The following is a 26,519-nucleotide window of genomic DNA, read 5'->3' as shown; positions in this document are numbered from 1 at the left end:
TCTTTGCCTCGTGCTCACTTTGGCAGCCCTGAATGGCAGAGTGTCACTCTTGGCTGGTAACTACATGCACCTCAACAATCGCAACCAGATGGATTAAAGCAGCATCAGTTTAGAAAACAGAAAATACAGCTCCTCTGGTGGAAGCAGGGGCTGGCTATTGATGAACACTAACACATTTCTGCTACAAAGCCCTAGGATAACAATTTTCAGTGAGCAGATTTAAGTTCTGTGGCCTGTGTTTTACTTTTAAAGAATGCTTTAAAAGTACAAAGTGTATAATCAGTAGAATATCACATCCCAGATTTCTGCAGTCCCTATCTGACTGAATGGGGGAACCAACAGGCTGTCTCAATTCTAAGTGCAGGAGGCGTGAACATGCTGCATGTATGATGGGACTCCATACTTCACTCTAGAACCAAACCAACCCAATATGCTACTCTTCAGGGTTTTTACCTAGAGGTGAACCCCACCCCAAACCCAACAACTCAATCTTACAAACCAAAACCAACCCAACAGGCTGCAAGCAAGTGAAGGCATGATGGTCCTGGTTAGGTGGAACAGCTTCCACCCAATGTTGGTCTCTCCTCCAATAGAGATCCATCCCCACCAGAAGCCCAACTGGGAAAGCCCACACACCTTCATCTTCCGGAGTCGGGACTTGTTATCATGGCACCAGGCAAGGCAGGTGGCTGTTTCACGCCTCTCCAAGGACTCCTCCACTTCTTTGGCTGTCAGGAACATCTCGATATTCACAAGGTCCTTAGAGGAAGGGGCAGCTCAGGTCACAACATGCCTGTGGCCTACAAGCAGGGGCAACTGGTTTCTACCCTCTTCACCCCAGCCTCCCACCCAGAGTTTAGGCTTGGCCATAGTGCAGCCCTGCCTCCAGTCCAACCTGTCTCGGGCACTGCTCATAGACAAGTACCCAGGGAATAAGATTCTAGGGAGCAGAAATGGTCCACAATGACTGGGAAGCTTACATATGGCAGATGCCAAATGGTTAGGGGAACCAGTCTACTGGTTAGGGGAACCAGAGCCATCCTGTTGTAATTAAAAAAAGGCCAACAAGGATCATAAGCAGTGGACTATACAGACACACTTGGACAGGCTCCCAGCACAGGGTACAGGCACTCTGTGGTTAATCTGGTCAATTTCATGAGATTTAGATCACCATGGAAATTAATCTCTGGGCATATCTGTAAGGGCTTACCTAGATTAAGTAAATTTTAGAGGTGGGAAAATTCATCTTAAATGTGGCTTGTATTAGTCCATTCATCTTAAACGTGGGCTGTACTATTCCAAGGGCTGGGGGTCTCAAGACTAAAAGCAGAGTGCAAACTGAGCACCAGCAGTCATCTCTATTTCCTGACTGTGCACACACATAAACAGCTGTCTCCTGCTTCTGCTGCCATGCCTTCTCTGGCATGATGGTCTATCTCCTGCTAAGACAAATGAAACCTTCCTTCGTTAATTGCTGCTGTCAGGCATTTTGTTGCAGCAATAACAAAAGTAACACCCCAACCAAACCCCCAGAAGCACAACCTCCTTCAAGCCCTCAGCACAGGATACAATGCCCCCACAGTGTCTGTGTGTAGGTGTGTGTGGAGGGGGTTGTAATTCAACTCTCTCCAGTGCCTGTGCTCTTTGAAAAGGGCCAAGGACAGAAAATCTGCTGAGCTCTAGAGGGCTCATACAAGGTCAGGGCCTCTCTATATTAAAGGGTCCAGCAAGATTAGCAAGAATGAGTGGCTGGGACAATGAGATGTATGCACATTATGAGAAAAGCAGGGAAGCTAACTGAAGAAAATGGAAATTTCTTTAAATTTTAAAAATCATACTAATTTATATATTAGTGGGCAGATATACAGAGGTTGGAAAACGACTTGCGGGAACTGGTTCTCTCTTCTCACCATGTAATTCACAGGAATCAAAATTAGTTAAGTTTTGGCAACAAGTGTCTTTATTTGCTGAACCATCTCCTTAGCCTGAAAACCTAATTTCAAAAGTGAAATTTCTTTCCTATCTGGGATGTACTCCAACAAAACAAATTAATAAAAAACAGTTTCTCAACTAACAAGGAGAATAACAGCACAAAACAACTGATAATTCCTAGGTGAGCCATGTACACAGCATGCTCTGGTCAGGATCTACAGGGACCTGATGTTCCTCCTGCCAAGCCTCATGACAATGGTCCTAGTTAGCATCACATCCCAAGCACTGAACACCACACATACAGGACAATGACCAGAGAAGGGAGAAAGGAGTTGAAGTTATGGGAAGCTTCTTCCAGAGATGTGACTGGGCAGGGCATGTGAAGCTAGATACTGAACATGGTGTAGACATAGCCTTTAAGTAAAAGAAATCATTGTAGGACTCCTACTTTTCCTATTTCAAGATAAACAACTATAAGCAGCAGACTAGAGCTAATACCAATGCAATTAAAACCAATGGCCTGGATGGTGTGAGATAGCACAACTGGGAAAAGATGCTTGCCACCAAGCCTGACAACCTGAGTTCAATCTCCATGACTCACATGGCAGAAAGAGAAAACTGACCCCCAAAAGTTGCCCTCTAACTTCTACACGTGTCGTGACATGCATGTGCATACCCCCCGAGATAAATTTAATAAAAATTTAAAAATAATAATGGCTTACAAGAAAAAAAATGGGATAACCTATGGGTTCAGTGATACACTCTGGTGGCCAAGCACAGGCTGGGTATTCAATGTCTAGTGGCAGTGGCTATAACCACTGGTCAAGGGTAAGAAGGCAGCAACACCTTTCCCTGGCTATATGGGCATGTCACTGACTCCAAGGAGTTCCTGTCAAGAACACCAATCTTCTGGCCTCCTCAGGCACCACGAGGCCAACAAATTTAAGTTCAGGTCCAAGTTCAAGTTGGCTAAAAGCAAGTTAATTATATCCTGTGATCTTCAGTGACTATTGGGGCACCAGAACAGGTGGGAACAGGTGGGAATGTGATGGTGCTCACACCTAAGCAGGGGACTAAGAATTCGAAGAGCCCACCTCAATGCCACTCTGGCGAGCCAACTTCACAGCTGTGTTGTAGTAGCCACAGCGCAGCAGATGCTCCACCATCATTCGGTCCATGCGCTTCCGTTTCCACATGCTGGCTGCTGCTGGCTGGTCACTGCTGTGTTCCTTGAGGTGCTCGATCCTACGTTTGCAGAGTTTGGCGCTCTCATCCTCAGCCTGGATGGACTCTACTGCCTAAGTCACAGCAAACACACTTGAGATGATTCGTCCCAGGACCCACCATCAGCCATGAAAACATATGCATGCACCACCTCTTTTGTATGCTCGCAAGAAGACAAGCAAGGAAAGGTAAAAGCTAAGGATGTGTTGGATGATATGATAGAAATAAAAGAAATCAGGTTCTACATTTGTTTGGGGTGAATTTGTGTAAGACAGTAATTCTTGAGAGGGGCATGACACTCTACCCACCACTTCATGTGCTTGCTGAGTGCATTTGAGGCCCTATTTCCCTCAAAAAGGCCTAAAATGCATGTGTATCTTTTTTGGTTTAAGCTACACTGTCAGATGCTTAAAATGTGAAATTTGTTGTATTTTCTTGTTTTATTATTTACTATAAAGTGACTAATTATTTCACTTTGAGATAGGGTCCAACTACATAGCCTTAGCTGGCCAGAGCTTGCTATGTAAACCAGGGTGTCCTCAAACTCACAAAAATCCTTCTGGCTCTGCCTCCTGAATGTGGAGATTAAAAGTATGTGTCACCATGTTTGGACTTTTAAATATTTTATATTTTTTTTTGTTAGGTTTTTTTCTTTTCTATCTTTGTTTTTTTAAGATAGAGTTTCTCTATGTAGCCCTGGCTGTCCTGGAACTAGCTCTGTAGACCAGACTAGGCTTGAACTCAAAGATCCACTTGCCTCTGCCTCCTAAGTGCTGGGATTAAAGGCACGTGCCGCCACCACCCAGCTAAACAGATAGATAGATACATACATACATATATATACCTAATTTTGTTCAAAATTAAATCCTACGTAGCTCAACCTACACTGCCCAACATGGCTGCTACCACCCCGTGTATCACTGGATTACTGGAAGGCCAGTGACACAGAACCACACCTATGTCATTGCGAGTAAATTCTCATAGACATGGAGCTAACAGCTAAATGTGAGACACCACAAGCCAGCGCCCCACTGGCTTTCTGTCCCTGCTTCCAGGTTGGCTTCTGGGCTACATTCCTGTTGGGAATGGGCTTTCGCTTGGCTCCTGTTAGGGTTGATCTCAGCCAGAGCTCTTCAGTCTCACCATGTGACACATCAGGGAAGTTTATCTTCACCTGTGGGTCTATGAGCCACTGTTATTCTCCCTGTCCTTTCTCTGCCCCTTGTCTGGGCTCTGACCAACCATGTCAGAAATCCATGATCTCTCATGTACTTGCCTTTCTGTCTGCACTGTATTCTAGACAATTTCTTTAGAACCACTTTTCCATCTTGGTACTCTACCACTGAATACTACCAGCAGCCTGTTTATTATTTGTTTGTGACATAGTCTCACTCTATAGCCCTGGCCAGCCTGGAGCTTGGTATGTAGACCAGGCTGGCCTTGAACTCAGAGACTTCCTGCCTCTTCTTTCCAAGTGTTGGAATTAAAGGTGTGTGCTACCATGTCCAGTTCTGGTCACTATTTTTAAAATATATTTTCCCTGATTATTTTTAAAACTCTAAATAATTTTTGTATTTTCTGTTCCCTGCAGATTTTCAAGGTTTTTTTGGCCCACTTTCCTGGGCTTCCAAAGTCATCTGTCACATGACCTCTCGTGCTCAGACAACGCTCCTGCAGTTGCAGTCCTTGGCCTTTTCTTCTATCTGACCCCCATCCGTGACTGGGACTGGTGATTCTCTTCTGCTGATTGAGCTCTCTAACCCCTTTGGGAGGATGCTTTGAAGGACTATTCAAATCTATTCAAATCTTTAAAGGGTCATCCGCAGTGGCTAGGTCATTCTGACAGCCCCAGGAAGTTCTGGGGTGAAACATCAGTCTCTGGAAGCCCTAGCTTCCTCATGGGTGGGGCTTAGGACACTTTCAGTTCTCTTTCCAGCAGCATGAGTGAGGCCTGGACACCCTACCCACAGTTGGCCTCCATCTTCATCTCCCAGCTAGGGCCCATTCCCAGAGGACAAACCTTCCTCTTGAGGACACTCAGCTTCTCCACCACACCATCCAGTAGGCTGACCACAGAGTCCACAGCTGGGCAACTACTCAAGGTTTTCTCAAGCTCAGCAACCACCATGGTGACGTGGCTGGTCTCCCGATCAATGTTTTTCTGGGCAGCTCGGAAGCGTTTATTCAGTGTCTCATAGGGCACCTAGACAAGAAAAGGCAGAAAAAACCTCAGCCCTGACCTTCAATGCACGGACATGTCCCAGGCACAGCACATGGGCCTCCTTTACATCCAGCAAAGGCAGCCTAAGACCTTCAGCTCTCAAAAAAATTCTCACAGCACCCTGGACCAAGATGACTAGATATGATCCAGAGCCTGGAAGGGAGAATGACACTAAGACACATGCTGCTCTGGTCTTTGAATAATGCTGAGCCACAATCTTTTCACAAAAAAGAAAAAAAAATTAAGTGTATACAGACAAAACAACGAATTTTTTTTTTTTTTTTTTTTTTTAAATCTAGAAAAACAAACAGTTAAAAAAGTGACCAAAAATAAGATGAGAGAAAGGGGCTTCCCATTCAGCTAGTGGGGAACTGGAGGTGAGGACCACACTGGGCAGGGCAGTCAGGCTGGGTCCAAAAAGCTTCGTATTGTTCAGGTTAACGTGAAGTCATCATATTTCATGTGGAATTACAAATGCACATTAACATTTCTCCTCCATGAAAAAATAGTTTATCCTAATTGTAAACAACACCAACAACACCCATTTCCTACAGAAAAATTACAAAGTAATTGTCAAGTCACTGTGATTTTCTGCCTTTCCAGAGAATCACCGTCCACTTGTCTCTCATTTCCTGGCCCATAACTGTGGGCATAACACATTAAGCTGTGCCTGAGCACCATGCCCCACCTCTTTGGCAGGCTAAGCTACAGCCATGGCTCATATCTCTACTGTCAAGTACTGCTAGTATTAACTTTGCTGTCACAGCAAACTCACCTGTGAAAACTTTTTTTTTCTTTTTTGAGACAAGGTTTCTGTGTGTACTGGCTGACCTGAAACTCTATGGACCAGGCTGGAACTCACAGAGATCCACCTACTTCTGCCTCCACAGTGCTGGAATTAAAGGTGTGTACCACTACACTCAATACCCAGCTTACCTGTGATCTTAAACCCATTCAGTAACATGGTCAGACTCAAAGAGGCTCTGTACCCCTCAACATGAGGCAGGCATGGACCCTGCATCAGTCAGCCACTGAGCTTATGGTGAGGCCTGATAAAGGCAGGAAGGTAAACAGAGAGACCAAGACATGGCTCACCTTGAAACCTAGGCTTCTTGAGAGTAGGGACTGTAAAGACAATGACAGACATGGGAAAAGGACTAGCTTTACTTCCCACAATCCCAAACCTGCTTTTCTCCAGCACTGTGTTGACCATTCCTGTCTAATCCTAAGGCTTCACTGGCATGAGAGGCAAACTGCCTTAAGACAAGCCATGTTGTTATGAGGAAAGTGCAGCCAAATGGCTGTGAGCTTTTACTTGCTAGTGAGTAAGTAAATCTTGCAGTGTTGGAAATGAAGATGAAGAAATTGTCAGACAACAGCATGTTCAATACCTCAACAGGGTAATAAGAAACAAAAGACTAGTGTGGCCAATGCAGCTCCTGGGTCAGATGAGGAATAGCACAGGGTGTAGCATCCTCTCTGGAGGCTCTGTGATAGATACGCTTCCTAAGTGGTCAGCCTGTCAGTGTGGGTGGCCAAGGCAAGCCTGCATTACCTTGCTCATCCAACACTGTTTTCATGCAAAAGAGATTCCTCCACTCCTGTCTATCTAATTGTTAAGGATGTATTCAAAAACAGCTTTTGTCCCATGCCTTCCTACTGCAGACTCTTAGGAAGGACCTAATGGGAGAGTAGACAGACATAAAACCCAGTGAGAGACTCTGGTAGTCACAGAGTCCCTGAGCCACCATAGCTGCCTGCCTCTGCCTCCCGAGTGCTGGGATTAAAGACATATGCCACCATGCTCAGTAAGAAAAGGAATCTAAAAACAAATAAACAAACAAACAAACCTATAAAAGATGCTATTATCACTAGAGTGGAAGAATGCAAATCAAAACCACAATGAAGCATTGCCTCATATCTATTAGGATGGCTCTTACCAATCAAAACGTAGCCAGGCATGCAGGCTAGTCTCCATGAGTTCAAGAGTAGCCTAGTCTACACAGCAAGTTCCAGGCCAATGGAAGGGACACAGACCGTCTCTAACCAACAACAAAATCACACCAAAACCACAAAATGTATTAGCAAAGTGTCTTGCTAGTGAGGACAAGAATGGTGTTGTTATGGTGAACCATCACAGGATTACTATGAACAAATAACTGTTGCAGTCTCCTCCGAGTTCTGAGTTGAGAATGACTTCTAGGCTGCTAGCTAAGACGGTTCTCACAGACTATCTAGCCAGGAATTCAGATAAGCCTTGCACTTTCCCATTACACAGAGACTGGACAACAAATGTTATAGCTCTCAATTTTCTCAGGGTCCCCTGTGGAAGCTGTTGCCCTCAGACAACAGGAAGCAGTCTAGAGAACACAATGCCCACATTCCCAAGAGGTGGGGTGGGTGGTTTTGCTCATTTGGTGGATTACAGAGGTTTGTCATCATTTAGTGGGAATACAGGAATATAGGATTAAAAAGACAACTATTCATCTCAAATATTTTACATTGGTATGGATTTTTTTTTTTTTTGGTTTTTCGAGACAGGGTTTCTCTGTGTAGCGTTGCGCCTGTCCTGGAACTCACTTGGTAGCCCAGGCTGGCCTCGAACTCACAGAGATCCGCCTGGCTCTGCCTCCCGAGTGCTGGGATTAAAGGCGTGCGCCACCACTGCCCGGCATGGTATGGATTTTTGTATATTGATACAAATTTAAGTTTTTTTTTTTATTATACTATATATATGTTTCTACTCTTGTTTAAGGTAATGTACCTATGCAGCTCATTTAAAAATGTAACATCAAGTTCTAGTCCTTTAAAGCTTTATTACAAACTGTTTAGGATAATTAAAAAATATAGGTTAGTAGTTTAATCAAACCTGTAGTGATGTTAGGTATGTTTTCAAAGTAAAACAGAAATTTATTTTAGATAGATAAGTGATCTTCAAACGCTTTAGAGACCTACAAAATATGGCATTTAAGATGTTTAATAACCTAAGGCTTTTCATGACAGTGAGCTATGTCTGCTTCTGGTATCACCAGTCTATTTCATAAAAGGATGATGGGCATCAAAGAACCTCCATATGGAATTCACTTTCATTGTGGCAAAACTAGCCATTTGGGCAAGAAACTGCCCTTGCCTCAACTGCTGACAGTGTACTGTACAAACTGGACAAGCAGGACACAAAGGAAAAAGACTGCTGAACTCTGCCAAGACAAGGAGGGGCAGTCCTGAAAAGATAATTTTGGGTTGGTAATACAAATTAGGATAGAAAGTAAATTAGGTACACAACTTTGTACTCACTAAGACAGGATAGATAATGGAGTATTTTCTCTGAATTTGCCCTATGCAAATGAATATTGTAAATGTAATCCTTACTTAATAATTGTTCTTATTGTATATAGTCTTACTATGTTAAAGCTAAACCCTTTCTTTTTATGTAGACAAAAAAGAGGAAATGTTGCAGAATATTTGTTTAACTATGCAAAGATGTGTTGTATTTGTTTAACTATGTAAAGATGTGCTGCATTTGTTTAATTATATAAAGATGTGTTGCTGTTTTACCTTGCCTGCCTAAGGCACTTGATTGGTTTAACGAAAAGCTGAGTGGCCAATAGCGAAGAACTTCAGGCAGGGAGAGTAAGTAGGAGGAGGAATTTAGGTTCAGGGGAGAAGAAAGAAAAGGAGACGACAGAGAGACACCAGGAGACAGCCAGCCAGACACAGAGGAAGCAGGAAAGTAGGACATACAGAACGAAAGAAAAGTAAAAAGCCTCGAGGCAAAATGTAGATGAATAGAGACAGGTTAAATTAAGTTACAAGAGCTAGTGAGACAAGCCTAAGAGAAGGTCGAAGATTCATAATTAATAGTAAAGTCTCCATGTCTTTCTTTGGGAGCTGGAGTCAAAGAAAATGCCAACTACAGACAACCAGACACAGTAGCAGGCCCACTTCTGGGTGTGCATCTAAAAGAGCAGGATCTCTACAAGATGTTTGCATACCATATTTATTGAACATCCCCAACAGCAGCCATCTATGTGTTCACTGACAAATAAATGAAGAAAATGCAGCATTAACAATGGAAAATCCTGCCACATACCAAAATATGGATGAAACCTGAGGACATTATGTTAAGTAAGATGAGCTGATCACAAAATGATAATAAAACTGTCATTGAACAAGACTCCTATAAAGAACAAACTCTCAGAGAACAAAAGTAGGATGCACAGTGAATCTCTAATGGCAGAATTTCAGATCTACATGATTGAATGTTCCAGAGACCTGATGCACCATGAGGGCACACACAAGTAACAGCACATATTGTACACTTTACAATTCTATGCTATGCTTTTACTACAAAAATCAATCAATCAAGGCCCAGGCTGGAATGCCTCAGTTGGTGCAGACAGTGCTTGCCCAGCATATATGTTATTTATATAATTCACAAACTCTAAGTCTCCCTTTAAAGGGTACCACTTAAGAGGTTTTATAGCAACTACAAGGTTGTGAAACCATTACCACCATCTACTAGAGAGTGTTTTCACAACCACGTCATGGCCATCCCTCAAGACACAAGAATCCAGCCATGACTCTTTGTCAGTTCTTGAAATTTCACACAAATGGAACAATAGGTTATAGGAACTTCTGTATGTCTTTTGGCTTAATGCTGTTTCTGAGACTGATCCATGACGTAGAGTATACCAGTGCTCTGCTCTTCCTGGATGAGCAATCCTGTGTTAATAACTCTGCTTATTCACACACACACTGAGACCACACGTACTTTGGGGCCATTATGAATAAGGCTGTGAAAGTTTTTGTGCCTTGTATGGACAGCAACTACCTAATGCCTAAGGTGTTTCAAAAGGTGGCACCACTGTTTTTCACTCCCACAAACAACATCTGAGGGTTTCTGATTTCTCCACATTTTACACCCCCCACAGCCATTCTACCAGAAGGAAGTAGTATGTCCCAGAAACTTTGGTTTGCATTTCCTTGATTTCTACAGACACTGAGCATCTTCCTGTGTGCTTACCAGCTATCTGTATCTTTTCTGGAGAAAGTCTTCAAATTGTTTTGGTTTTTGGAAAGCATGTAGGTGCACATGCACCAGTGTGTGTACAGGCCAGAGGTTGACATTGATGGTGTCTCCTTAATTACTCTCTATTTTATCAGGGCAGGGTCTCCTGCCCAATCTATAGTTTGTCACTTTGGCTAGTCTAGACAGCCAGCTGCTTTGGGATACCCTGTCTTAGCCTCCCATGTGCTAGGATTACAGGTGTAATCATGGCCTTATGTGGGTCCTGGGATCTGAACTCAGGCCCTCAAGCTTGCAGAGTGAGAACTTTGCTTTATCCACTATGTTTGCTCATTTTAAAAATTTAAATTATTACTCAACAGTTAAGACTTCATAGACTCTGAATGCTTGCTCTTATCAGAGAGGTGATTTGCAAATGTTTCTTCCTATTTTGTGAGCAACTGTCTTGGTCAGTTCAGCTTATACAATTTTTACTATATAAAGTTAAAAAGGCTGAACGTCTCGGAGCAAGGTCCTGTCAGAGCTGGGTCTGGCAAAAATCCTCTTTCTTGTTATGGGCTCACATTTTCTTTTGTTATGCATGCAGAGTTCTTTAGTCATCTATCTTCTTATCAAAACATTAGGGGGCAGGAAGATGGCTCAGTGGGCAAAAGGACTTGTGTAGCTAGAGTTTTCCTGCCTGGCCCACAGTCAGGACAAATCTCTCTCACCTGCCAGTCCCACAGCCGCTCAGACCCAACCAAGTAAACACACAGAGACTTATATTGCTTACAAACTGTATGGCTGTACCAGGCTTCTTGCTAACTGTTCTTACAGCTTAAATTAATCCATTTCCATAAATCTATACCTTGCCACGTGGCTCGTGGCTTACCGGCATCTTCACATGCTGTTTGTCATTGAGGTGGCTGGCAGTGTCTCTTTCTGCCTTCCTGTTCTTTCTTTTCTCCTCTCTGTTAGTCCCGCCTATACTTCCTGCCTAGCCACTGGCCAACCAGTGTTTTATTTATTGACCAATCAGAGCAACACATTTGCCATACAGAACATCCCACAGCAGACTTGCTCCCAAGCCTGCTGATCTGAGTTCAAGGCCTGGAACCTATGTTATAAAAGGAGAGAACTGACTCTCGAAAGCTGTTCTGATCTCTAATCATGCATGCCCACACATGTACACACAAAATAAATAATGTCAACAAAAAAAACCCACATTAATCCAGGCTGGGATTAGTGACACTCACACTGCTTTTGTATTCTGCAACAATGATGAACTAACTTATTAAGTCTAATAGTTGTGTGTTGATGTGCATTCCTTAGGGTGGCATGATCATGTCATCTGCAAATAGTCTTACTTCTTCCCTTCCAGTCTGAAAGACTTGGCTTTTTGTCTGTCTGTCCTGACTACAATTTCCAGGCCAAAGTTACACGAAGTGGTAAGGAATGATATGTGTCCTGTCTAGTTGCTGATCTTAGGGGCTGCTTCAGTCTTTGAGCACTAGGTATGGGTTTTTTTTTTTTTAAGCCTTTTATTGGGTTGAGGAAGTTGGTATTTTTAATCTTGAAAAGATGTTACTTTGTCAAGTGCTTTTTCTGTATTTATTTAGATGATCATGTGGCTTCTGTCCTTTATTCCATTAATATATCCATTATACTGATTTCCACAAGGTGAACTAACTTTGCATTTCTGGGATAACTCATTTGGTCATGGTATGTGTGATTATATTGGTTTGAGGAGTGTCAGCCCAGACTGACTACAGGCTCTTCTTGATCTCCTGATTTTCCTGCTTCCACTTCCCAAGTGCTGGGACTGAAGGCTGAGCTTAGATTTAGATAGTGCTGAGTGTCTTAGCATGCAGTTAGTTATTCATAAGAAACGCTGGTCTATAGCTTTCATAAGTTACTTTCTGTTTTTGCTATGTGTAATACTGGGCTCACAAAAAAAATGAGCTTAAAAAGGGCCCCTCTTCTTTGTTTCTTGGAAAGTTGATATAAATTCCTTTTTAAAATGTCTAATGGAGTTCACCAATAAAGCTATCCTTTACTGGGTTTTTTCACAACTAGGAAGTTTTTTTTTTTTAACAACTGTCTTTGCATGTTACAGGGTCATTACAGTTATTATCTTTTTGTTTGTTTTGCTTTTCGAGGTTTTGAGACAGGTTTCTCTGTACAGTCCTGGCTGTCTGGAACTTGCTTTGTAGACCAGACTGTCCTCAAACTCACAGAGATTTGCCTGCTTCTGCTTCCTGAGTGTTGGGATTAAAAGCATGTGCCACCATTGTCCAGCTCTTTAACCTATAAAGATACACTTTGTGTAGCTCAACATTTCCCCCTTCCACACATTTTGTTTGTTCCCCTACCCAGCTCTCTACAGAAAGAAAAGGTCTAACTCTTTCTTGTGCATCTGAATCACCTCTCAGTTTATATTTGGAAGATTTTTTTAGAAATCTCTATTTGATTTTCAATTTATATCTCATGCTAAATATTAAAATGTCTACCTAACAGATCTACTTAATGTGTAGATTTCTCAATGTGTCCTGACAGTAGCAGGAGTCAGTGGTAATTCTTAAAAAAAAAAAAAAAAAAAAAAAAAAAAAAAAATTTAACTGGTAGTTCAGGCCTTTAATCCCAGCACTCTGGAGGCAGAGGCAAACAGATCTCTGAGTTCGAGGCCAGCCTGGTCTACAGAGTGAGTTCCAGGACAGCCAGGGCTACACAGAGAAACTGTTTCAAAAAAATGAAAAGCAACCAACAAAAGATTTATTTATGTGCATTAGTATTTTGCCTGCATATATGTACCCACATCACATGCATGCCTACTGAGGGTTGAGAGCCACCATGTGGACTCTGGAAATTGAACTCAGGTCCTCTGTAATAACTCCTGAGCCATCTCTCCAGTCTCCATGGGACAGTTCTTGGAGTCAGACTCTCTCTAGTCAGCTGTTGTTGGGTTATGTTTCCTTCAGTGCGTCTTTCCCCATCAGTGACTCCCCCATAATACTTGTCTCATCACTGACCTCAGTCTGGTGCCCATGTTTGCTGAGACCTGAAAGAAACACCTGCTCCCCCACCTGCCATGCAGCACCCTCCCATACGGTGTCATCTACTGCAGGACCTCTCCTCCTCAAGCTTTCTCTCAGACTTGCTATGAGTTTTCTGACAGTATTTGCTGACATCCCACCCCCCCCAAAAAAGGGTGCTTTAGTTTGTCATTGTGTTTCTAGCTATTTCCACCAGTATAGAAGGAAAGATTTTCCTGATGGCACAAGGCATTTACTGTTCACAATTAAGAAGCCTTAGACAGGGCAGGGGTATTAAAAAGAGAGAGAGAGAGAGAGAGAGAGAGAGAGAGAGAGAGAGAGAGAGAGAGAGAGAGAGAGAGAGAGAGACAGAGAAAAGCCTCAGAGGGGCTGGAAAGATGGCTCAGTGGTTAAAAGCACTGACTACTCTTTCAGAGACCCTGAATTCAGTTCCCTACACCCATTTGGTGGCTCACAATCATCTCTAACTTCAGTTCCAGGGGATCCCATGCCCATTTCTAACCTCCACAGGCATAGACATGCATGCAGGCAAACATTCACATAAAATAAATAAATCTTTTTAAAAAAAGAAAAAAAGAAAAAAAAAGCAGCAAAAAAAAGGCCTCAGAGTAAGTAAGTTTTTGCTAAGAAGCCACTCACACCTTTGCAGAGTGGGGCTGTGCCCCAAGTCACGAAGGCTCTATGCTACCCAGAGCTTATGCCCCAGATATGGCCATACGAAGGAGAATACAAAAGACAACAGTCTAGATTTTCTACTTTAAAAAATAAATTCTATGTTTCTGGTCAACTTCTAGGAAGCTATAAGAAGATGTGGCTGACAAAGACCAAAATGGAAGGGGAGCCATCAGCATCAACACTACTCCCTAGGTCCACCATCATAGCCTCATTAACTCACTGGTCACATGCAAGCAGTCCATTAGAGAAAAACCAAGCAAAACAACCCATGGACAGTACACAAACAACATGGCTCCCTCTGCTAAAGCTGCCATGGCATGACACCAAAAGGTAAAACAGCCAGTCTCATGTGGTTAAGTCTTCATCTTTGACACAGAGCTCAGTGACCCCACCCAACCCAAAATGCACTAGCACATACTTCAAGTGATGCTCATTCTGTAGGTAACACAGAACCCACCAGCATTCAGAGTGCCTGAACTTGGGGTCAGTAGGGTCCTGCCCTTCTTGGTGCTCCCCATGTTCTAAGTAAAAAGCACTGTGCAATGAACAAAACGTACCAGGCATCATTATCATCTACATCCAAAAGCAAGGCCCTCACACTAATGCCTGTCTTCTGCCAGCTGTGCCTTTCTTAGCTTCTTCGGTGTCAACACTGCCAGCCAAGGTTCTCCCTGGCCATCTCTCCCTATTGGTAGGTTGTCATGGACAGACATGTCTTCAGGATACAATACAACTGGCCATTGATGGTACAGAGGGCAGTTGCTAAGCTCACTCAGTGTCTATTGCATGGCCAGCTGTCCACTAAACTTTAAAAAAAAAAAGATTAAAAAATGTGTATGGGTGTTCTGCCTGTCTGTAAGTCTGTAAACCACATTTGTGCCTGGTACTTGCCCTTGGAGGTCAGAAGAGAGCATCAGAACTCCTGGAACTGGAGTTACAGATAGATGGATTTTAGCTGCCATGTGAGTGCTGAGAATCGAATCCAGACTTCTGCAAGAGCAAGTATCTGTTAAACCATCTCCCCAGCTCCCCACTAAACTTTCTTAACAGTGTACTTAAACTTCCACTTCATATTATTTTGCCTTCATTTAGTTTTTCTAACAACTTTACTGAGTTATTATTCAAGCTTCAAAGTTCACTCATCTAAAGAATATGGTTTTTTTTTCATGTGTTAACAGATTACTGCATTCATTATCATAATCTCTTAAAATACGTTCTTTTCTTTTCTTTTTTTTTTTCTTGAGACAGGATTTCTCTGTATAGTTTTGCGCCTTTCTGGAACTCGCTTTGTAGACCAGGCTGGCCTCAAACTCACTGAGATCCATCTGCCTCTGCCTCCCGGAGTGCTGGTATTAAAGGCATGTGCCACCACCGCCCGGCTAAAACACGTTCTTAATCTCAAAAACATACTTCTATAATTCTATTTCCTGTAGTCTGGGCAATAGCCACTAATGTACTAATTTCTGTCTTTGTATCTACTGCTTGTTTCTCTCATATGCAACAAAGGTCTGGAAAGCCTGACAACTTAGTAGGACTTGGAAGATCAGACCTTTCATTGGAGGCCCTGGCCCTGTAAATGAGACTTGATTCCAAGTCACAGTACATTGGTCAGAACCTGCCATATGGTCCTGCCCAGCTATGAATCAAGGACATGTATCTTCTGTCTGGGGAGGGGAGGAGTGGAAATTTTTTTTTTTTGTTTTTAGACACAGGGTTTCTCTGTGTAGCCCCAGCTGTTCTGGAACTCGCTCTGTAGACCAGGCTGGCCTTGAACTCAAGAGATCCACCTGCCTCTGCTGGGATTAAAGGTGTGAGCCACTGCCGGCCACCGCCACCACCGCCACCTGGTGAAGACTGGAAATATTACTGAGCATTTGCATGCCTGAGGTAAGAGCTTCCTCTATGAAATGTAGGAACTCAGCATGGCACCCACTGAAGGTCCTTCACAACTGTCTACCTCACTGGCTTTCGTGCCTTCCTCTTCTCCAACTGCTTCTTTTTTTTTTTTTTTTTTTTTTTTGGTTTTTCGAGACAGGGTTTCTCTGTGTAGCTTTGCGCCTTTCCTGGAACTCACTTGGTAGCCCAGGCTGGCCTTGAACTCACAGAGATCCGCCTGGCTCTGCCTCCCGAGTGCTAGGATTAAAGGCGTGCGCCACCACCGCCCGGCTCCAACTGCTTCTTATTCCACTCATATTGAACATTTTTAGACAGATCATATGCACTCACCCTTCAGCTTCTGACCCTTACTCTGCCAGACATACTCTAAAAATTATCCTTATATGTATACATGAAATATGATCATATTCACCTTTCATTTCCCACTTCAAATCCCTCCAAACACATCTCTCCCAATTTCATTATTTGTCCTTCATTTTCTCCTTCAAAACCCAGTAAGTTCAATTAATGTTGCCCATATGTGCACAGGTGTGGAGCCATACAATGAATGGAGCATGGGAACTTACCAGTGGCCACTCCTACAAGAATGATTCTACTTCCCCCAGCAGCTATCAACTTCAACAGCTCCTCATTAAGGAGCTGGGATCTTAAGAGTTCCTCCCCTATCTATTCTGCAAGATCCTGTTTCAGAAAACAAAGAGACTAAAAAATTCAGCTTTAACCTTGCTAAGCACCTTACAGAGTTCAAGGGCATGCTTTTTTGGGCTCCTGGAGTAGAGGTCTAGGTATATCAGCAGTGTAGACAGAGGATCCTTTAAGTTCACAAGACTCATGTGATCACCAAGATCCCAATGACCAGGGTCAAGCTTAAGTGCTGTTCCAGTATTCTGCAGATAGTTCAATAAAGCATGAGTCAGTTGTAGGCCTGGGAAAGACAGCCAGGTGGCTACTGTGAAAGCCAAACAGGACTGTGCCTCAAGACTATGGAGGAGTCACTAGCTTTGAGAAGTCAAGATGAACAACAGGATACCTGTTGGCAGGTTGCTATGGATGGACATAAGGTCATAGGGTCTGAGCACTATAAAGCTGCCCAATGGCCTTGACTACAGCATGACCATGGGAAATGTGGGCAGAAGCAGAGGTGAAGCTACTCCAGAGATGGTAAACAAGGTAAGCTCAAAGAGAATGTGACACTTTGCTCACTGGATAACTAGAAGGCAGCCATTATTTGCACATCTTTTAATTGTGAGGGATAAAGATGGGCCGGGATAAGGGACAGATGCCTTATGTCCAGTCACCAGAACAAGACAATGAGCATAAGCAGGCAGGTCACAAATGGAAATCAAGCCACGAGCACAGCCTATGGGTGTGGCACAAGCATAGGAGTTTAAGGTGCAAAAGGAAACAAGGGATGTATGTGCCTGCCTAGAAAAGCACTCTGGAATTCAAAGAAGTGAACAAAAGTGACACAAAGTTTTAAGGAATTTTCCAACCAGACAGTGGAGAAATTCATTTGGCCAATGGCTGTTTATAGTGACTCTGTGCCAGGTACTCTTGGATATGCTAGGAATATGGCAGTGACCAAAACACAGTCTAAAGGAGATGTCTGACAGAAAGAAAAGGAAAAGAAAAAAGACGTAAGTTTAGATAATTCTGTAGAATTGTGACTAATACTATAAAGGAACCAAAATCGGGGGGGGGGGGGGGGGGGGAGCTAGAGATGGCTCAGGGATTAAGAGCACTTGCTGCTCCCTCCAGAGGACCGGAGGCTTCATTCCAGCACCCCTGCTAGGCAGCTGGAAAGTGTAGCTGCAGCTCTAGGAGATCTGACACTTTTGGCCTTCTCAGGGAACCTGCACTCACATGTGCATACCAACATGCAGACACATAAACACCTAACATAATTAACAATAAAATTAAGCTGGTTATTATGGTGGTGCACGCCTTTAATCCCAGTACTAAGGAGGCAGAGGAAGGCAGATCATTGAGTTTCAGGCCAGCCTGGTCTACACAGTAACTTCCAGGATAGCCAGAACTACATAGAGACTATCTCAAAAAACCAAAACCCAAAACAAACAAAAAGGAATAAGAAAGGAAAGAAGGAAGGAAGGAAGGAAAGAAGGAAGGAAAACGGTAAGAAACAACCACAAAACCTCTATTTATGCTAGGCGGTGATGGTGCATGCCTTATATCCCAGTACTAGTCAGGCAGAGGCATGCAGATCTCTGTAGTGGCTACTACATTAGTGAGAGCTTAAGAAGCCTAGCTGGAGGCAGAAGCCTGAGATACAAGCACTAAGGCCACTTCTCAAGGTTAACTGGTGACACCAAAGAGCAAGCAAAAAGATTCAAGATTGAAGAAACAGTAAAGGTACCTACAGACTGCCTAGAAAGGAATGATGAAAACCTGGAGAACTGTGTGGTTAAACAGTATGAAAAAGGAAGAAGCTGAGAAGGCAGAGAGAGCAGTAATAGCTGTTGTCTACATACTGACAGACCAACCCAGCAAGGGGAGAGCTGGGCAAGTGCAATAGGAAAGCAGAACCAGTAGATGCCCTAAAGACTTAAAGTGGGGCATGTGGGACCCACAACTGTTATGATAGGCATGGGCAACTGAGCTGGAAAAGGTCTGAGAAGACAGATGGATAGGAAAGAGTATCTAAAAGAACAGAAGGAAGAGGCTAGATGGTGATGGTGCATGCCTTTAATCCCACCACTTTGGAGGCAGAGGCAGATGATTTCTTGAGTTGGAGGCCAGCCTGGTCTACATAGCAACTTGCACGACAGCCAGGACTACAGAGACCCTGCCTCAAAACTGATAGATGGATAGATGGATGGATGGATGGATGGATGATAGGACAGGAGGGAGGATAACCTGGAATAGAGGCAGGTAATGAGCAGCACCAGAGGGTCACAGTCAGGAAAGTAAAGCCAGGCCCAGGTCTTTAAAAAACAACAAACAAACAAATCAGTTTTTTCCATTCACACATTCTGCCAAATAGTTACTACAACAGTGAATAATTCTTTTGAAGCTCTCAAATGGTTCTCATGTCTAAAGATTCTACAACAGTGCACACCACCACTGGCAGAGCCTGAACTCTGTGACACAGTCCCATGAGACTGGTGATAGTCATGGGACTTGCACAGATGGACACAAACACTGACTATACATGCCGGTCAGGCTCCTTTCTTCCTTTGCCTGCCGGCCTCTGAGGCAATGTCAGCCAAGACCTTACACACTCCACATAGCTTCACAGCACCGGCTATTATTTCTATGATCACTGGCTCAGGCTGTCAGTCACAGAAGCCCAGTCCCCTCCCACCACTCAACTTCATTTTGGCTTCATTGGTATCTTTAAAAATAGAAAGAAAAAAAAGTTAATGCCAAGGAGTAGTGGCACAAGCCTTTAATTCCAGCACTTAAGAGGCAGAGGTAGGCAGATTTCTGAGTTCAAGGGCAATCTGGTCTACAGAGTGTTCCAGGATAGCCAAGACTCCACAGAGAAACCTTGTCTCAAAACAAATCCCCCAAAACAAACAAACAAAAACTAAAACAAAAAGTTTATTTATTTTTTTTATGTCTGTACGTGTGTGGGAGCATGAGTATCATACAGTGTATTAGGAGGTCACAGTACAACTTTTGGGGATCAGGTTTCTTCTACCACATGGATTCCAGGGATCAAAATCAGGTCACTGGGTTTGGCAGCAGGTGTGTACCTGCTGAGCCACATTACCTGTCCTGGTTATCTTTGATAGATCAATATAGCAAACATCCTTTGGCAGGGTATGAATTCCAAGAGGACATGCAGAGTGCTTTATCACAAGGCCTGAGGGTCCTCATGGTGCCTAACAGGAAATTCATCAACAGCTGCTATCACAGCAGCCAAGGGCCAAGGTCTTGGCTCTAAGGCCTGGGCTGCGCCAATAGTAGTGCAGCCTCCTGGATATGCTCTGCTCATATCCTTTGCCACTAGGTATTACAAAGGACTTTGTTTCCCTAATTCAAAATCTGTTTAAGATAATTTAAACAGGGGCTGGAGAGATGGCTCAGCAGTTAAGAGCAGTAGCTGCTCTTCCAGAGGTCCTGAGTTCAATTCCCAGAACCCAGCTGTCTCCAACTCCAGTTCCAGGTGATCTGATACCTTCATATCAATGCACATAAAATGAAGTTAAATAAATTATTTTTTGAAAAAGATAATTTAAACAGAACAAGACAAAACCCAGAAGCTATCATAGAATTCAAGTCTGCACTTTTTTTTTTTTTTTTTTTGAGACAGAGTTTCTCTGTGTAGCTTTGGAGCCTGTCCTGGAACTCACTCTGTAGCCCAGGCTGGCCTCGAACTCACAGAGATCCGCCTGCCTCTGCCTCTCGAGTGCTGGGATTAAAGGCGTGTGTCATCACCGCCCGGCATGTCTGCACTTTTCTAATCTCAGTAGGCACCCACGTTTCAGAAAGACAGAGATACACCAATGGAACACACACCTGAAACTGCTTCATTCATTCAAATGTCCAACAAATGAAAGACAAGGTGAGTGACAGGTGGGAGGACATGAGCACCAGGCAGAGTTCTTAAAGAACAAAAGGAATTCAGGTGGGCCCACCAATGAATGGCAAGTTCTAAATGGAGAAAGAAAAGGAGGCTGCTTTAGACTAGAACAGACAGCATGCTGAAGATCTGGCAGGGTTTGGTTCATAAAGGAATAAGATCACAATTTACTAAGTACCCAAGAGGGCAAAAAACAGACCAAGTATTCTTAGTATTATATAGCCTGCCCACTAAGAAAAGTGGCTCAAATTTGCATATCAAAAGATCTAGACTATTGCAGGATACTGCTATACCTACTACCTAGCACAGTGTGTGCCTGTCTCAAGTCAAACTTTTATGGTTATCAGCATGTCTCATACTTGATGATCCTCCCAATCCATCTAAAATCAAGTTTGCAAAACTGCTCTAGAAGTTACAGTACAGAGCATATATCACATGTTCTGTGTGATAATTCAAGCTGTCCATTTCCAAGGCAGTAACTGGTTCACCAGTCTGTTATCAAATGCAAGACAGAAAATTTAAGTATTCCTGTAAAAATTGCAAGAATGCATGAGTTTATGCTTAAAAACACTGCTCCTAGACTTCTGTAAAGCATAGAACAGCATCAGTAGCTGTGTATATGTGTGTCTGTGTGTTTAAGAGAACTGCAGGAGCTGGGAACCTGACTAGGCTCCAAAAGAGGATCAAGGTACACCAGGTGAGATGTAGGAAGGAGTTGGGGTCCAGAGCCGGCTCCCAGTGTCTTCAGCTCCTGACACTGAACAGTTGCTTCCTGATTAGGTAGTAAGCAGAGAAGGTTGGCACAACACTAGGCCACAGCTATGGGGGGGGGGGGGGGCAGAAATGTTAATGGAATGATGTCTTCAGTAGAATAATTTGAAGGAAGAAAAATCTCCTTTAACTAAAGAAACTTAAAAATTAATTCAAACAAGGGATCTAAGCTTAAGATGTTAGGCCACAAATCCCAGTTCCCCCTTGCTTCAAAGGGCTGTCATTTACAAACTAGCATCAGAACAGACTTCAACAGAAAAGATTGCAGTCAGAATATAAGACGATATCTCATGAACCACATTTCCAGAGCCTTTGAAGAACACAGAAACAAGTCCCCTAAAATTCAGTCCAGAGGTCCTCTGCTGGTGACTTTGTGCCCAGGGCAACCTGGCAGTGTCTGGAGGTATTCTGAGGATACTCCTACACCTGGTGGGCAGAGGTAAGGAAAACTATGAAGCATCCTGAAATTCCTGGCCCCAGAAACTGAGATAATGAAGCTGAAAGGTTCTATAAAGAAGCCCGTGCTTGGAGGAACCAAGCACTATGGAGGAAATATAGGAACAGAAAAGAGCCACGACCAGGATCAGGGCATGTCAGCAATAGCACCTCACAGGAAAATGAAGAGATAGGAAAAAAAGAAAAAGAAGTACTTGTCAGGTGCCTGAGACTGCAAAATAGACATCTTAGTCCACTGCTTAAGTCCACCTACAGTTCTCAAGCCTGCACATCTGAGGAGGCCTTGCTTGGCAGGTGAAGAATCTGTCAATGACCAAAATATATAAATTTCAAATTTTTCAGTGAATAAAAAAATGTAAAGGTCTGTCCAGTATACTCCAGCTCCCACTGCTTTTCAGGAGCTCTCCAGCCTCCAGTCCTCACTTCCTGTGAAGCCCAACCCACCATGTCACACCTGCACCTAGACCTTCCTAAGTACTGCTCACAAATACATCTCTCCTAGTGTCCTGATGGATTCTGTGTCAACACACACTTCTGAATCAAAGCTAATAAAGCTTTCCAGTACCCACCATTAATTACTCATGAAAATTACAGGAAATGAAGCTAAGTATGTAGCTCAGTTGGCAGAGTGTTTGCCAATCATGCATAAAGTCCTAGATTTGATATCCATCACTGCATAAAGTGGGCGTGGTAACACATGCCTGAAATCCCAGCACTTAGGAGACAGAGGCAGGAGGAGCAGAAATTCAAGGTCATCCTTAGCTAACCAGTGAATTGCAGGCCAGCCAAGACTATATGAGAGTCCATCCCAAATGACAAAGAACAAAACCAAACAAACAAGCAATAACTTCTTACAGGAAAAACATTAACAAAGCTAAAACACACTGTCCACAGAACAGAAATTATATGCTAGGATCTAAAGGACTTGGAAGGCAGTGCTGCTTTTTCCTGGAGGAAGTAGCATGTCTACCCACAAAAAACTTTGCTTACTGTCAATCTTCAAAAAAGAAAGAGATGGCAATCTTTTTAATAACACCACCACCTCTCTGTACCTGCATGAGGATCCACATAATCATTTTAATCAGAAGCTGTGCAATAGCTTTGGAATGCAAAGTGCATTCATGATCACCGGGCAAACTGGAGGAATCCTTTCCTGTCTATCCATCCATTTCACTGCCTAATGCATTCAGTAAGCCAGGGAGGGAGCTCTGGAAACCTTTCCTGTCTGTGGGTCCCAAATTCACCAGCCAAACCAAAAAACCACAATCTCCCACAGCAACTTCCTTGCAACAGGCCTAGAGGCCCTGACTAGGCCCCAAAGTCAGTGGTTACAAGTCCACTGACAGCAGTCCCCAGGTATAGACCACTATGAGCTGCAGGGTTTCCATCTGTCAATCAACAGAAATCCAACAATGCCAGAAAACTACTGGTAACTGCTACTATTACTGGTAGTACATCAGTAATCCCAGCACTCAGGAGGAAGTAGAAAGAGATGAGAGTTCACAGCCAACAGAAGCCTGTTTAAAAAAAAAAAAAAAAAACAAGGCCTGAGGGTATAGCTCAGTAGCAGAGCATTTGCCTAGTATGCACAAGACATAGGTTTGTCACGAGTACCTCCCCCCAAAAACCCTTCATTCTGAAGGTGTAGCAAACAGACTGGTGATGCCAGCATTGTTTGCTCCCTTCCTTGGTCAAATAAAGCACGGGATACAAAACAGCAATTAAATATGGCTGCTCACCTACTACTGAAGAGGAGCAGCAGGGCCTTGCTTCTGCCCTCCTGTGAAGACCAACTACACCAGAGCAGTCAGATGTCACAGGGACAATGACAGCAGATAACTTCCAGTGAATGCCAAGACGTCCATGTGCAATATGTGATCACTCACTTCACCCTAGGGGGAAACAAATGCTCCCTAGGGCTTACATCAGATGAGAGAACACCAGCAATCAGGTGCCTCTGGGTCTCCCTAAGCACAAGAAGGCAGCCTCGCTTAGAACCCGTGCTCTTCAATCTTGGCTAAACTGCCCACCCACCACCACCAAGCCACATAGCAACTGCTCAGTCACCACAGAGATAGACACGGTGCCAAGCGCTCCAGAAGAAAAGCTGCCCAGCCCTCAGTAGGAATGTAAAACCCCAAGGCTCAGCCGGCCTTCCTTAAAAACTACCGAATTTGTTCCTTCCCTGAAGGATTTCTTCCCTGGTGCTTCACCGCAGTCCATCCGGCACCATCAAACCCTCTTTTAACAGAAGAGCCACACCAGTCTTCCGTCGGGGAAGAACATTTGTCCTAAAGGAACGCACTGGCGCAGCGACCACCCAAGGTCACACCCCGGAAACCAAGGGCAGGAGCTGCGCTTGAGTTATGGGGACGCCCAGAGGGGCAGGGTGCCACCGGGTCGCCAATGCTCCCCACTGGCCCCCTAATGAACGCCAGAGGCTTGCCCGCCACGCCCCAGGCCGAGCTTCCGGAAGGACGCCGGGTGCCGCCGCGACCCACGCCCGCGACCAGGGCCCCCAATTCTCCAGCGCCCGCAGCCTGGGCCGTAGCCTCGCTGCCCGCACTCGGACGGCCTGTAGCCTCTAGGCTCTGAGGGATGGGCGGAAGGCGGGGCTCAGGCACCGTCGCCCGGACTTCGGAGGCCCTCAGACCCCGCCGCCCCGCGCCATCGGGACTCAGGACGCCGAGCGCTCCCGGGGGCCCCACCGAGAGGCCCCGGCCCATGCCAGACGCCCTGAAGAGCCCCAGCCCCACCGCCCCCGACCCCGCCCCCGGCCGTGCAGCCCCTTCAGAAGCGGCTCCGGCCTCGCCCCAGCCCCTGCGCCTCTACGACCCTTCCGAAGGTGCGGTGGCGGCTCTAGCCGCGCCCAGAACGCACCTTGAGGGTCGGGTACTCCTGCACCTTCAGGGTCATGGACAGCTGGGCCGCCGACTCCTGCACCGCCATCTTGGGCCGGCCGAGCGGAGGAGGCGGGTACGCGGCACGCCGGGTAGTGACGTGCGACGCGCGGGGGGCAGGCGGAGCGGCTGTGCGTCTGCACCAATCGTGTCCCCGGACCGCCCGAGCGGAAGAAGTCCCGGGCCAATCACCGTCCGCGGGCTCGACCAATCGTCGACAGCTCTAGAGAGCGGCTTCCTCATTGAATTGTCCGCCGGCCTAGGCCGCAGATGCCGACCGAAGAGGAGAGCTCAGACACCTACGCCGTGTGCATCTTGGCGGTTGGGGCTGGGGCAGCGCGCGTTGGGTGGCTCGCTTGTAAATGCACGCCGCCCCCCTTCACCGGCCACTTCTGGTAGTGGTCGTAGATCCTACCTCATTGCTCGGTGGCCGTCATCTCTTGGTGGTCACTGGGGGGTGGGGTGGGGGGTGGGGCGCGGTTTTTGCCATCCGGGAACTACTTTGCTTCGTCTCCATTTTTACAGGATTAGCAGCGCTGGAATCCTGACACGGGCTTCCTAATGGAAGATAAAAATGAATGTTTACAATAGAGTAGGACGGGGCCTGCGAGCAGCTGGGCTTTTTCGCAGGTGATACCATAAGGAACACTTGGCAACTGCTTTTGCTAAAAAATGTTGACTCCTTGAATTGAGTACAAAAGGCACCTGGAGTGTCCAGTAGCTGTGCTACACTTGTAGTCAAATTGGATTCCTGGGGCAATGGTACATCCTTCTAACAAGGAACTGAAACTAAGCAATGTTGACCTTCCAGGGCCCCCAAGTGAGGGCAATTATCTGTGATGTAGGCTGCACCCTAAAGCACAAGTAATGATGACCTGAGAATGAGCTTGTCCCCTCAGGCAATAAGGAGTTCTTTGAATCACCTCACAGAAACTACTGAAAATAAAATCAACCAGACCACAACTTGACTAAGATTGTTTAGTTATACCTCTTACCTCTGCTCTAGTTCTTCCTCTATTTTAAACTGAAGTTGGCAGTTGGTGGCCAGACAATAGACCTGGGATGCCACATTAAATTCCTTTCTCTGCATTTCACCATTTTTTTGTTGAATTGAAAGTTTGCATGGTGCCTGCAGAAGCCAGAAGAGAACATTAGATCAGTTCCAGATAGTTGTGAGCCAAGAACATGGGTGCTGGGAACTGAATATGGGTCCTCTACAAGACCAGCAAGTGCTCTTAACCCGTGAGCCATCTCTCCAGCCCCCTCACCTGCTTTTGAAATTAAAAATGAAATTAGGTTTCATTTATTAGGAAATGACTTCTACAGTAAAAATAGTCTTTTGTGGTGGGGTTTTTTGTTTTGTTTTGTTGTTGTTTTGGGTTTTTGTTGTTGTTGTTGTTTTGGTTTTTCCAGACAGGGTTTCTCTGTGTAGTTTTTGTGCCTGTCCTGGATTTCGCTCTGTAGACCAGGCTGGCCTCGAACTCACAGAGATCCGCCTGGCTCTGCCTCCTGAGTGCTGGGTTTAAAGGCGTGTACCACCACCACCTGGCTGTCTTTTGTATTTTATAGAACTCAATTTTAGTTGTTTTGTTTTTATTCTTTGAGACATGGTTTATATATAGTCCTGGCTATTTTGGAACTCACTATGGAGACCAGGCTGGCCTCAAACTCACTGATATCCGCCTGCCTCTGCTTCCCGCGTGCTGGTATGAAAGATGTGTGCCACCACCACCTGTCAGAACTCAGTTCCTCAACGTTTTTTGTTTGTTTGTTTGTTTGTTTGTTTTGTTTTTTGTTGTTGTTTTTTTTTTTGGTTTTTTGAGACAGGGTTTCTCTGTGT

General features: G+C 44.6%; 1 protein-coding gene across 2 annotated transcripts in view; it reads right to left on the bottom strand.

The window, feature by feature from the left end:
- The window catches only part of Maea (macrophage erythroblast attacher, E3 ubiquitin ligase), a 36,170-nt gene extending 11,379 nt beyond the window's left edge, over positions 1–24,791 (bottom strand). Inside the window, exons 1-5 of one of the 2 annotated variants that reach the window (XM_059275681.1) lie at positions 24,660–24,772; positions 23,519–23,671; positions 5,177–5,359; positions 3,027–3,230; positions 637–759 (exon numbers count right to left, since the gene is read on the bottom strand). In XM_059275681.1, the coding sequence (XP_059131664.1) occupies positions 637–759; positions 3,027–3,230; positions 5,177–5,284 (435 nt within the window). In that variant the 5' untranslated portion in view covers positions 5,285–5,359; positions 23,519–23,671; positions 24,660–24,772. Of the gene's footprint in view, positions 1–636; positions 760–3,026; positions 3,231–5,176; positions 5,360–23,518; positions 23,672–24,659 lie in introns of both variants that reach the window. The other variant, XM_059275680.1, reaches the window with a different exon arrangement.
- Between the last annotated feature and the right edge of the window lie 1,728 nt (positions 24,792–26,519).

Source organism: Peromyscus eremicus, chromosome 10 (genome assembly GCF_949786415.1).
Source record: "Peromyscus eremicus chromosome 10, PerEre_H2_v1, whole genome shotgun sequence".
NCBI classification, from domain to species: domain Eukaryota; kingdom Metazoa; phylum Chordata; class Mammalia; order Rodentia; family Cricetidae; genus Peromyscus; species Peromyscus eremicus.
The sequence above is the reverse complement of the archived record's forward strand: the minus strand, read 5'-3'. Positions and strand labels throughout refer to the sequence as shown.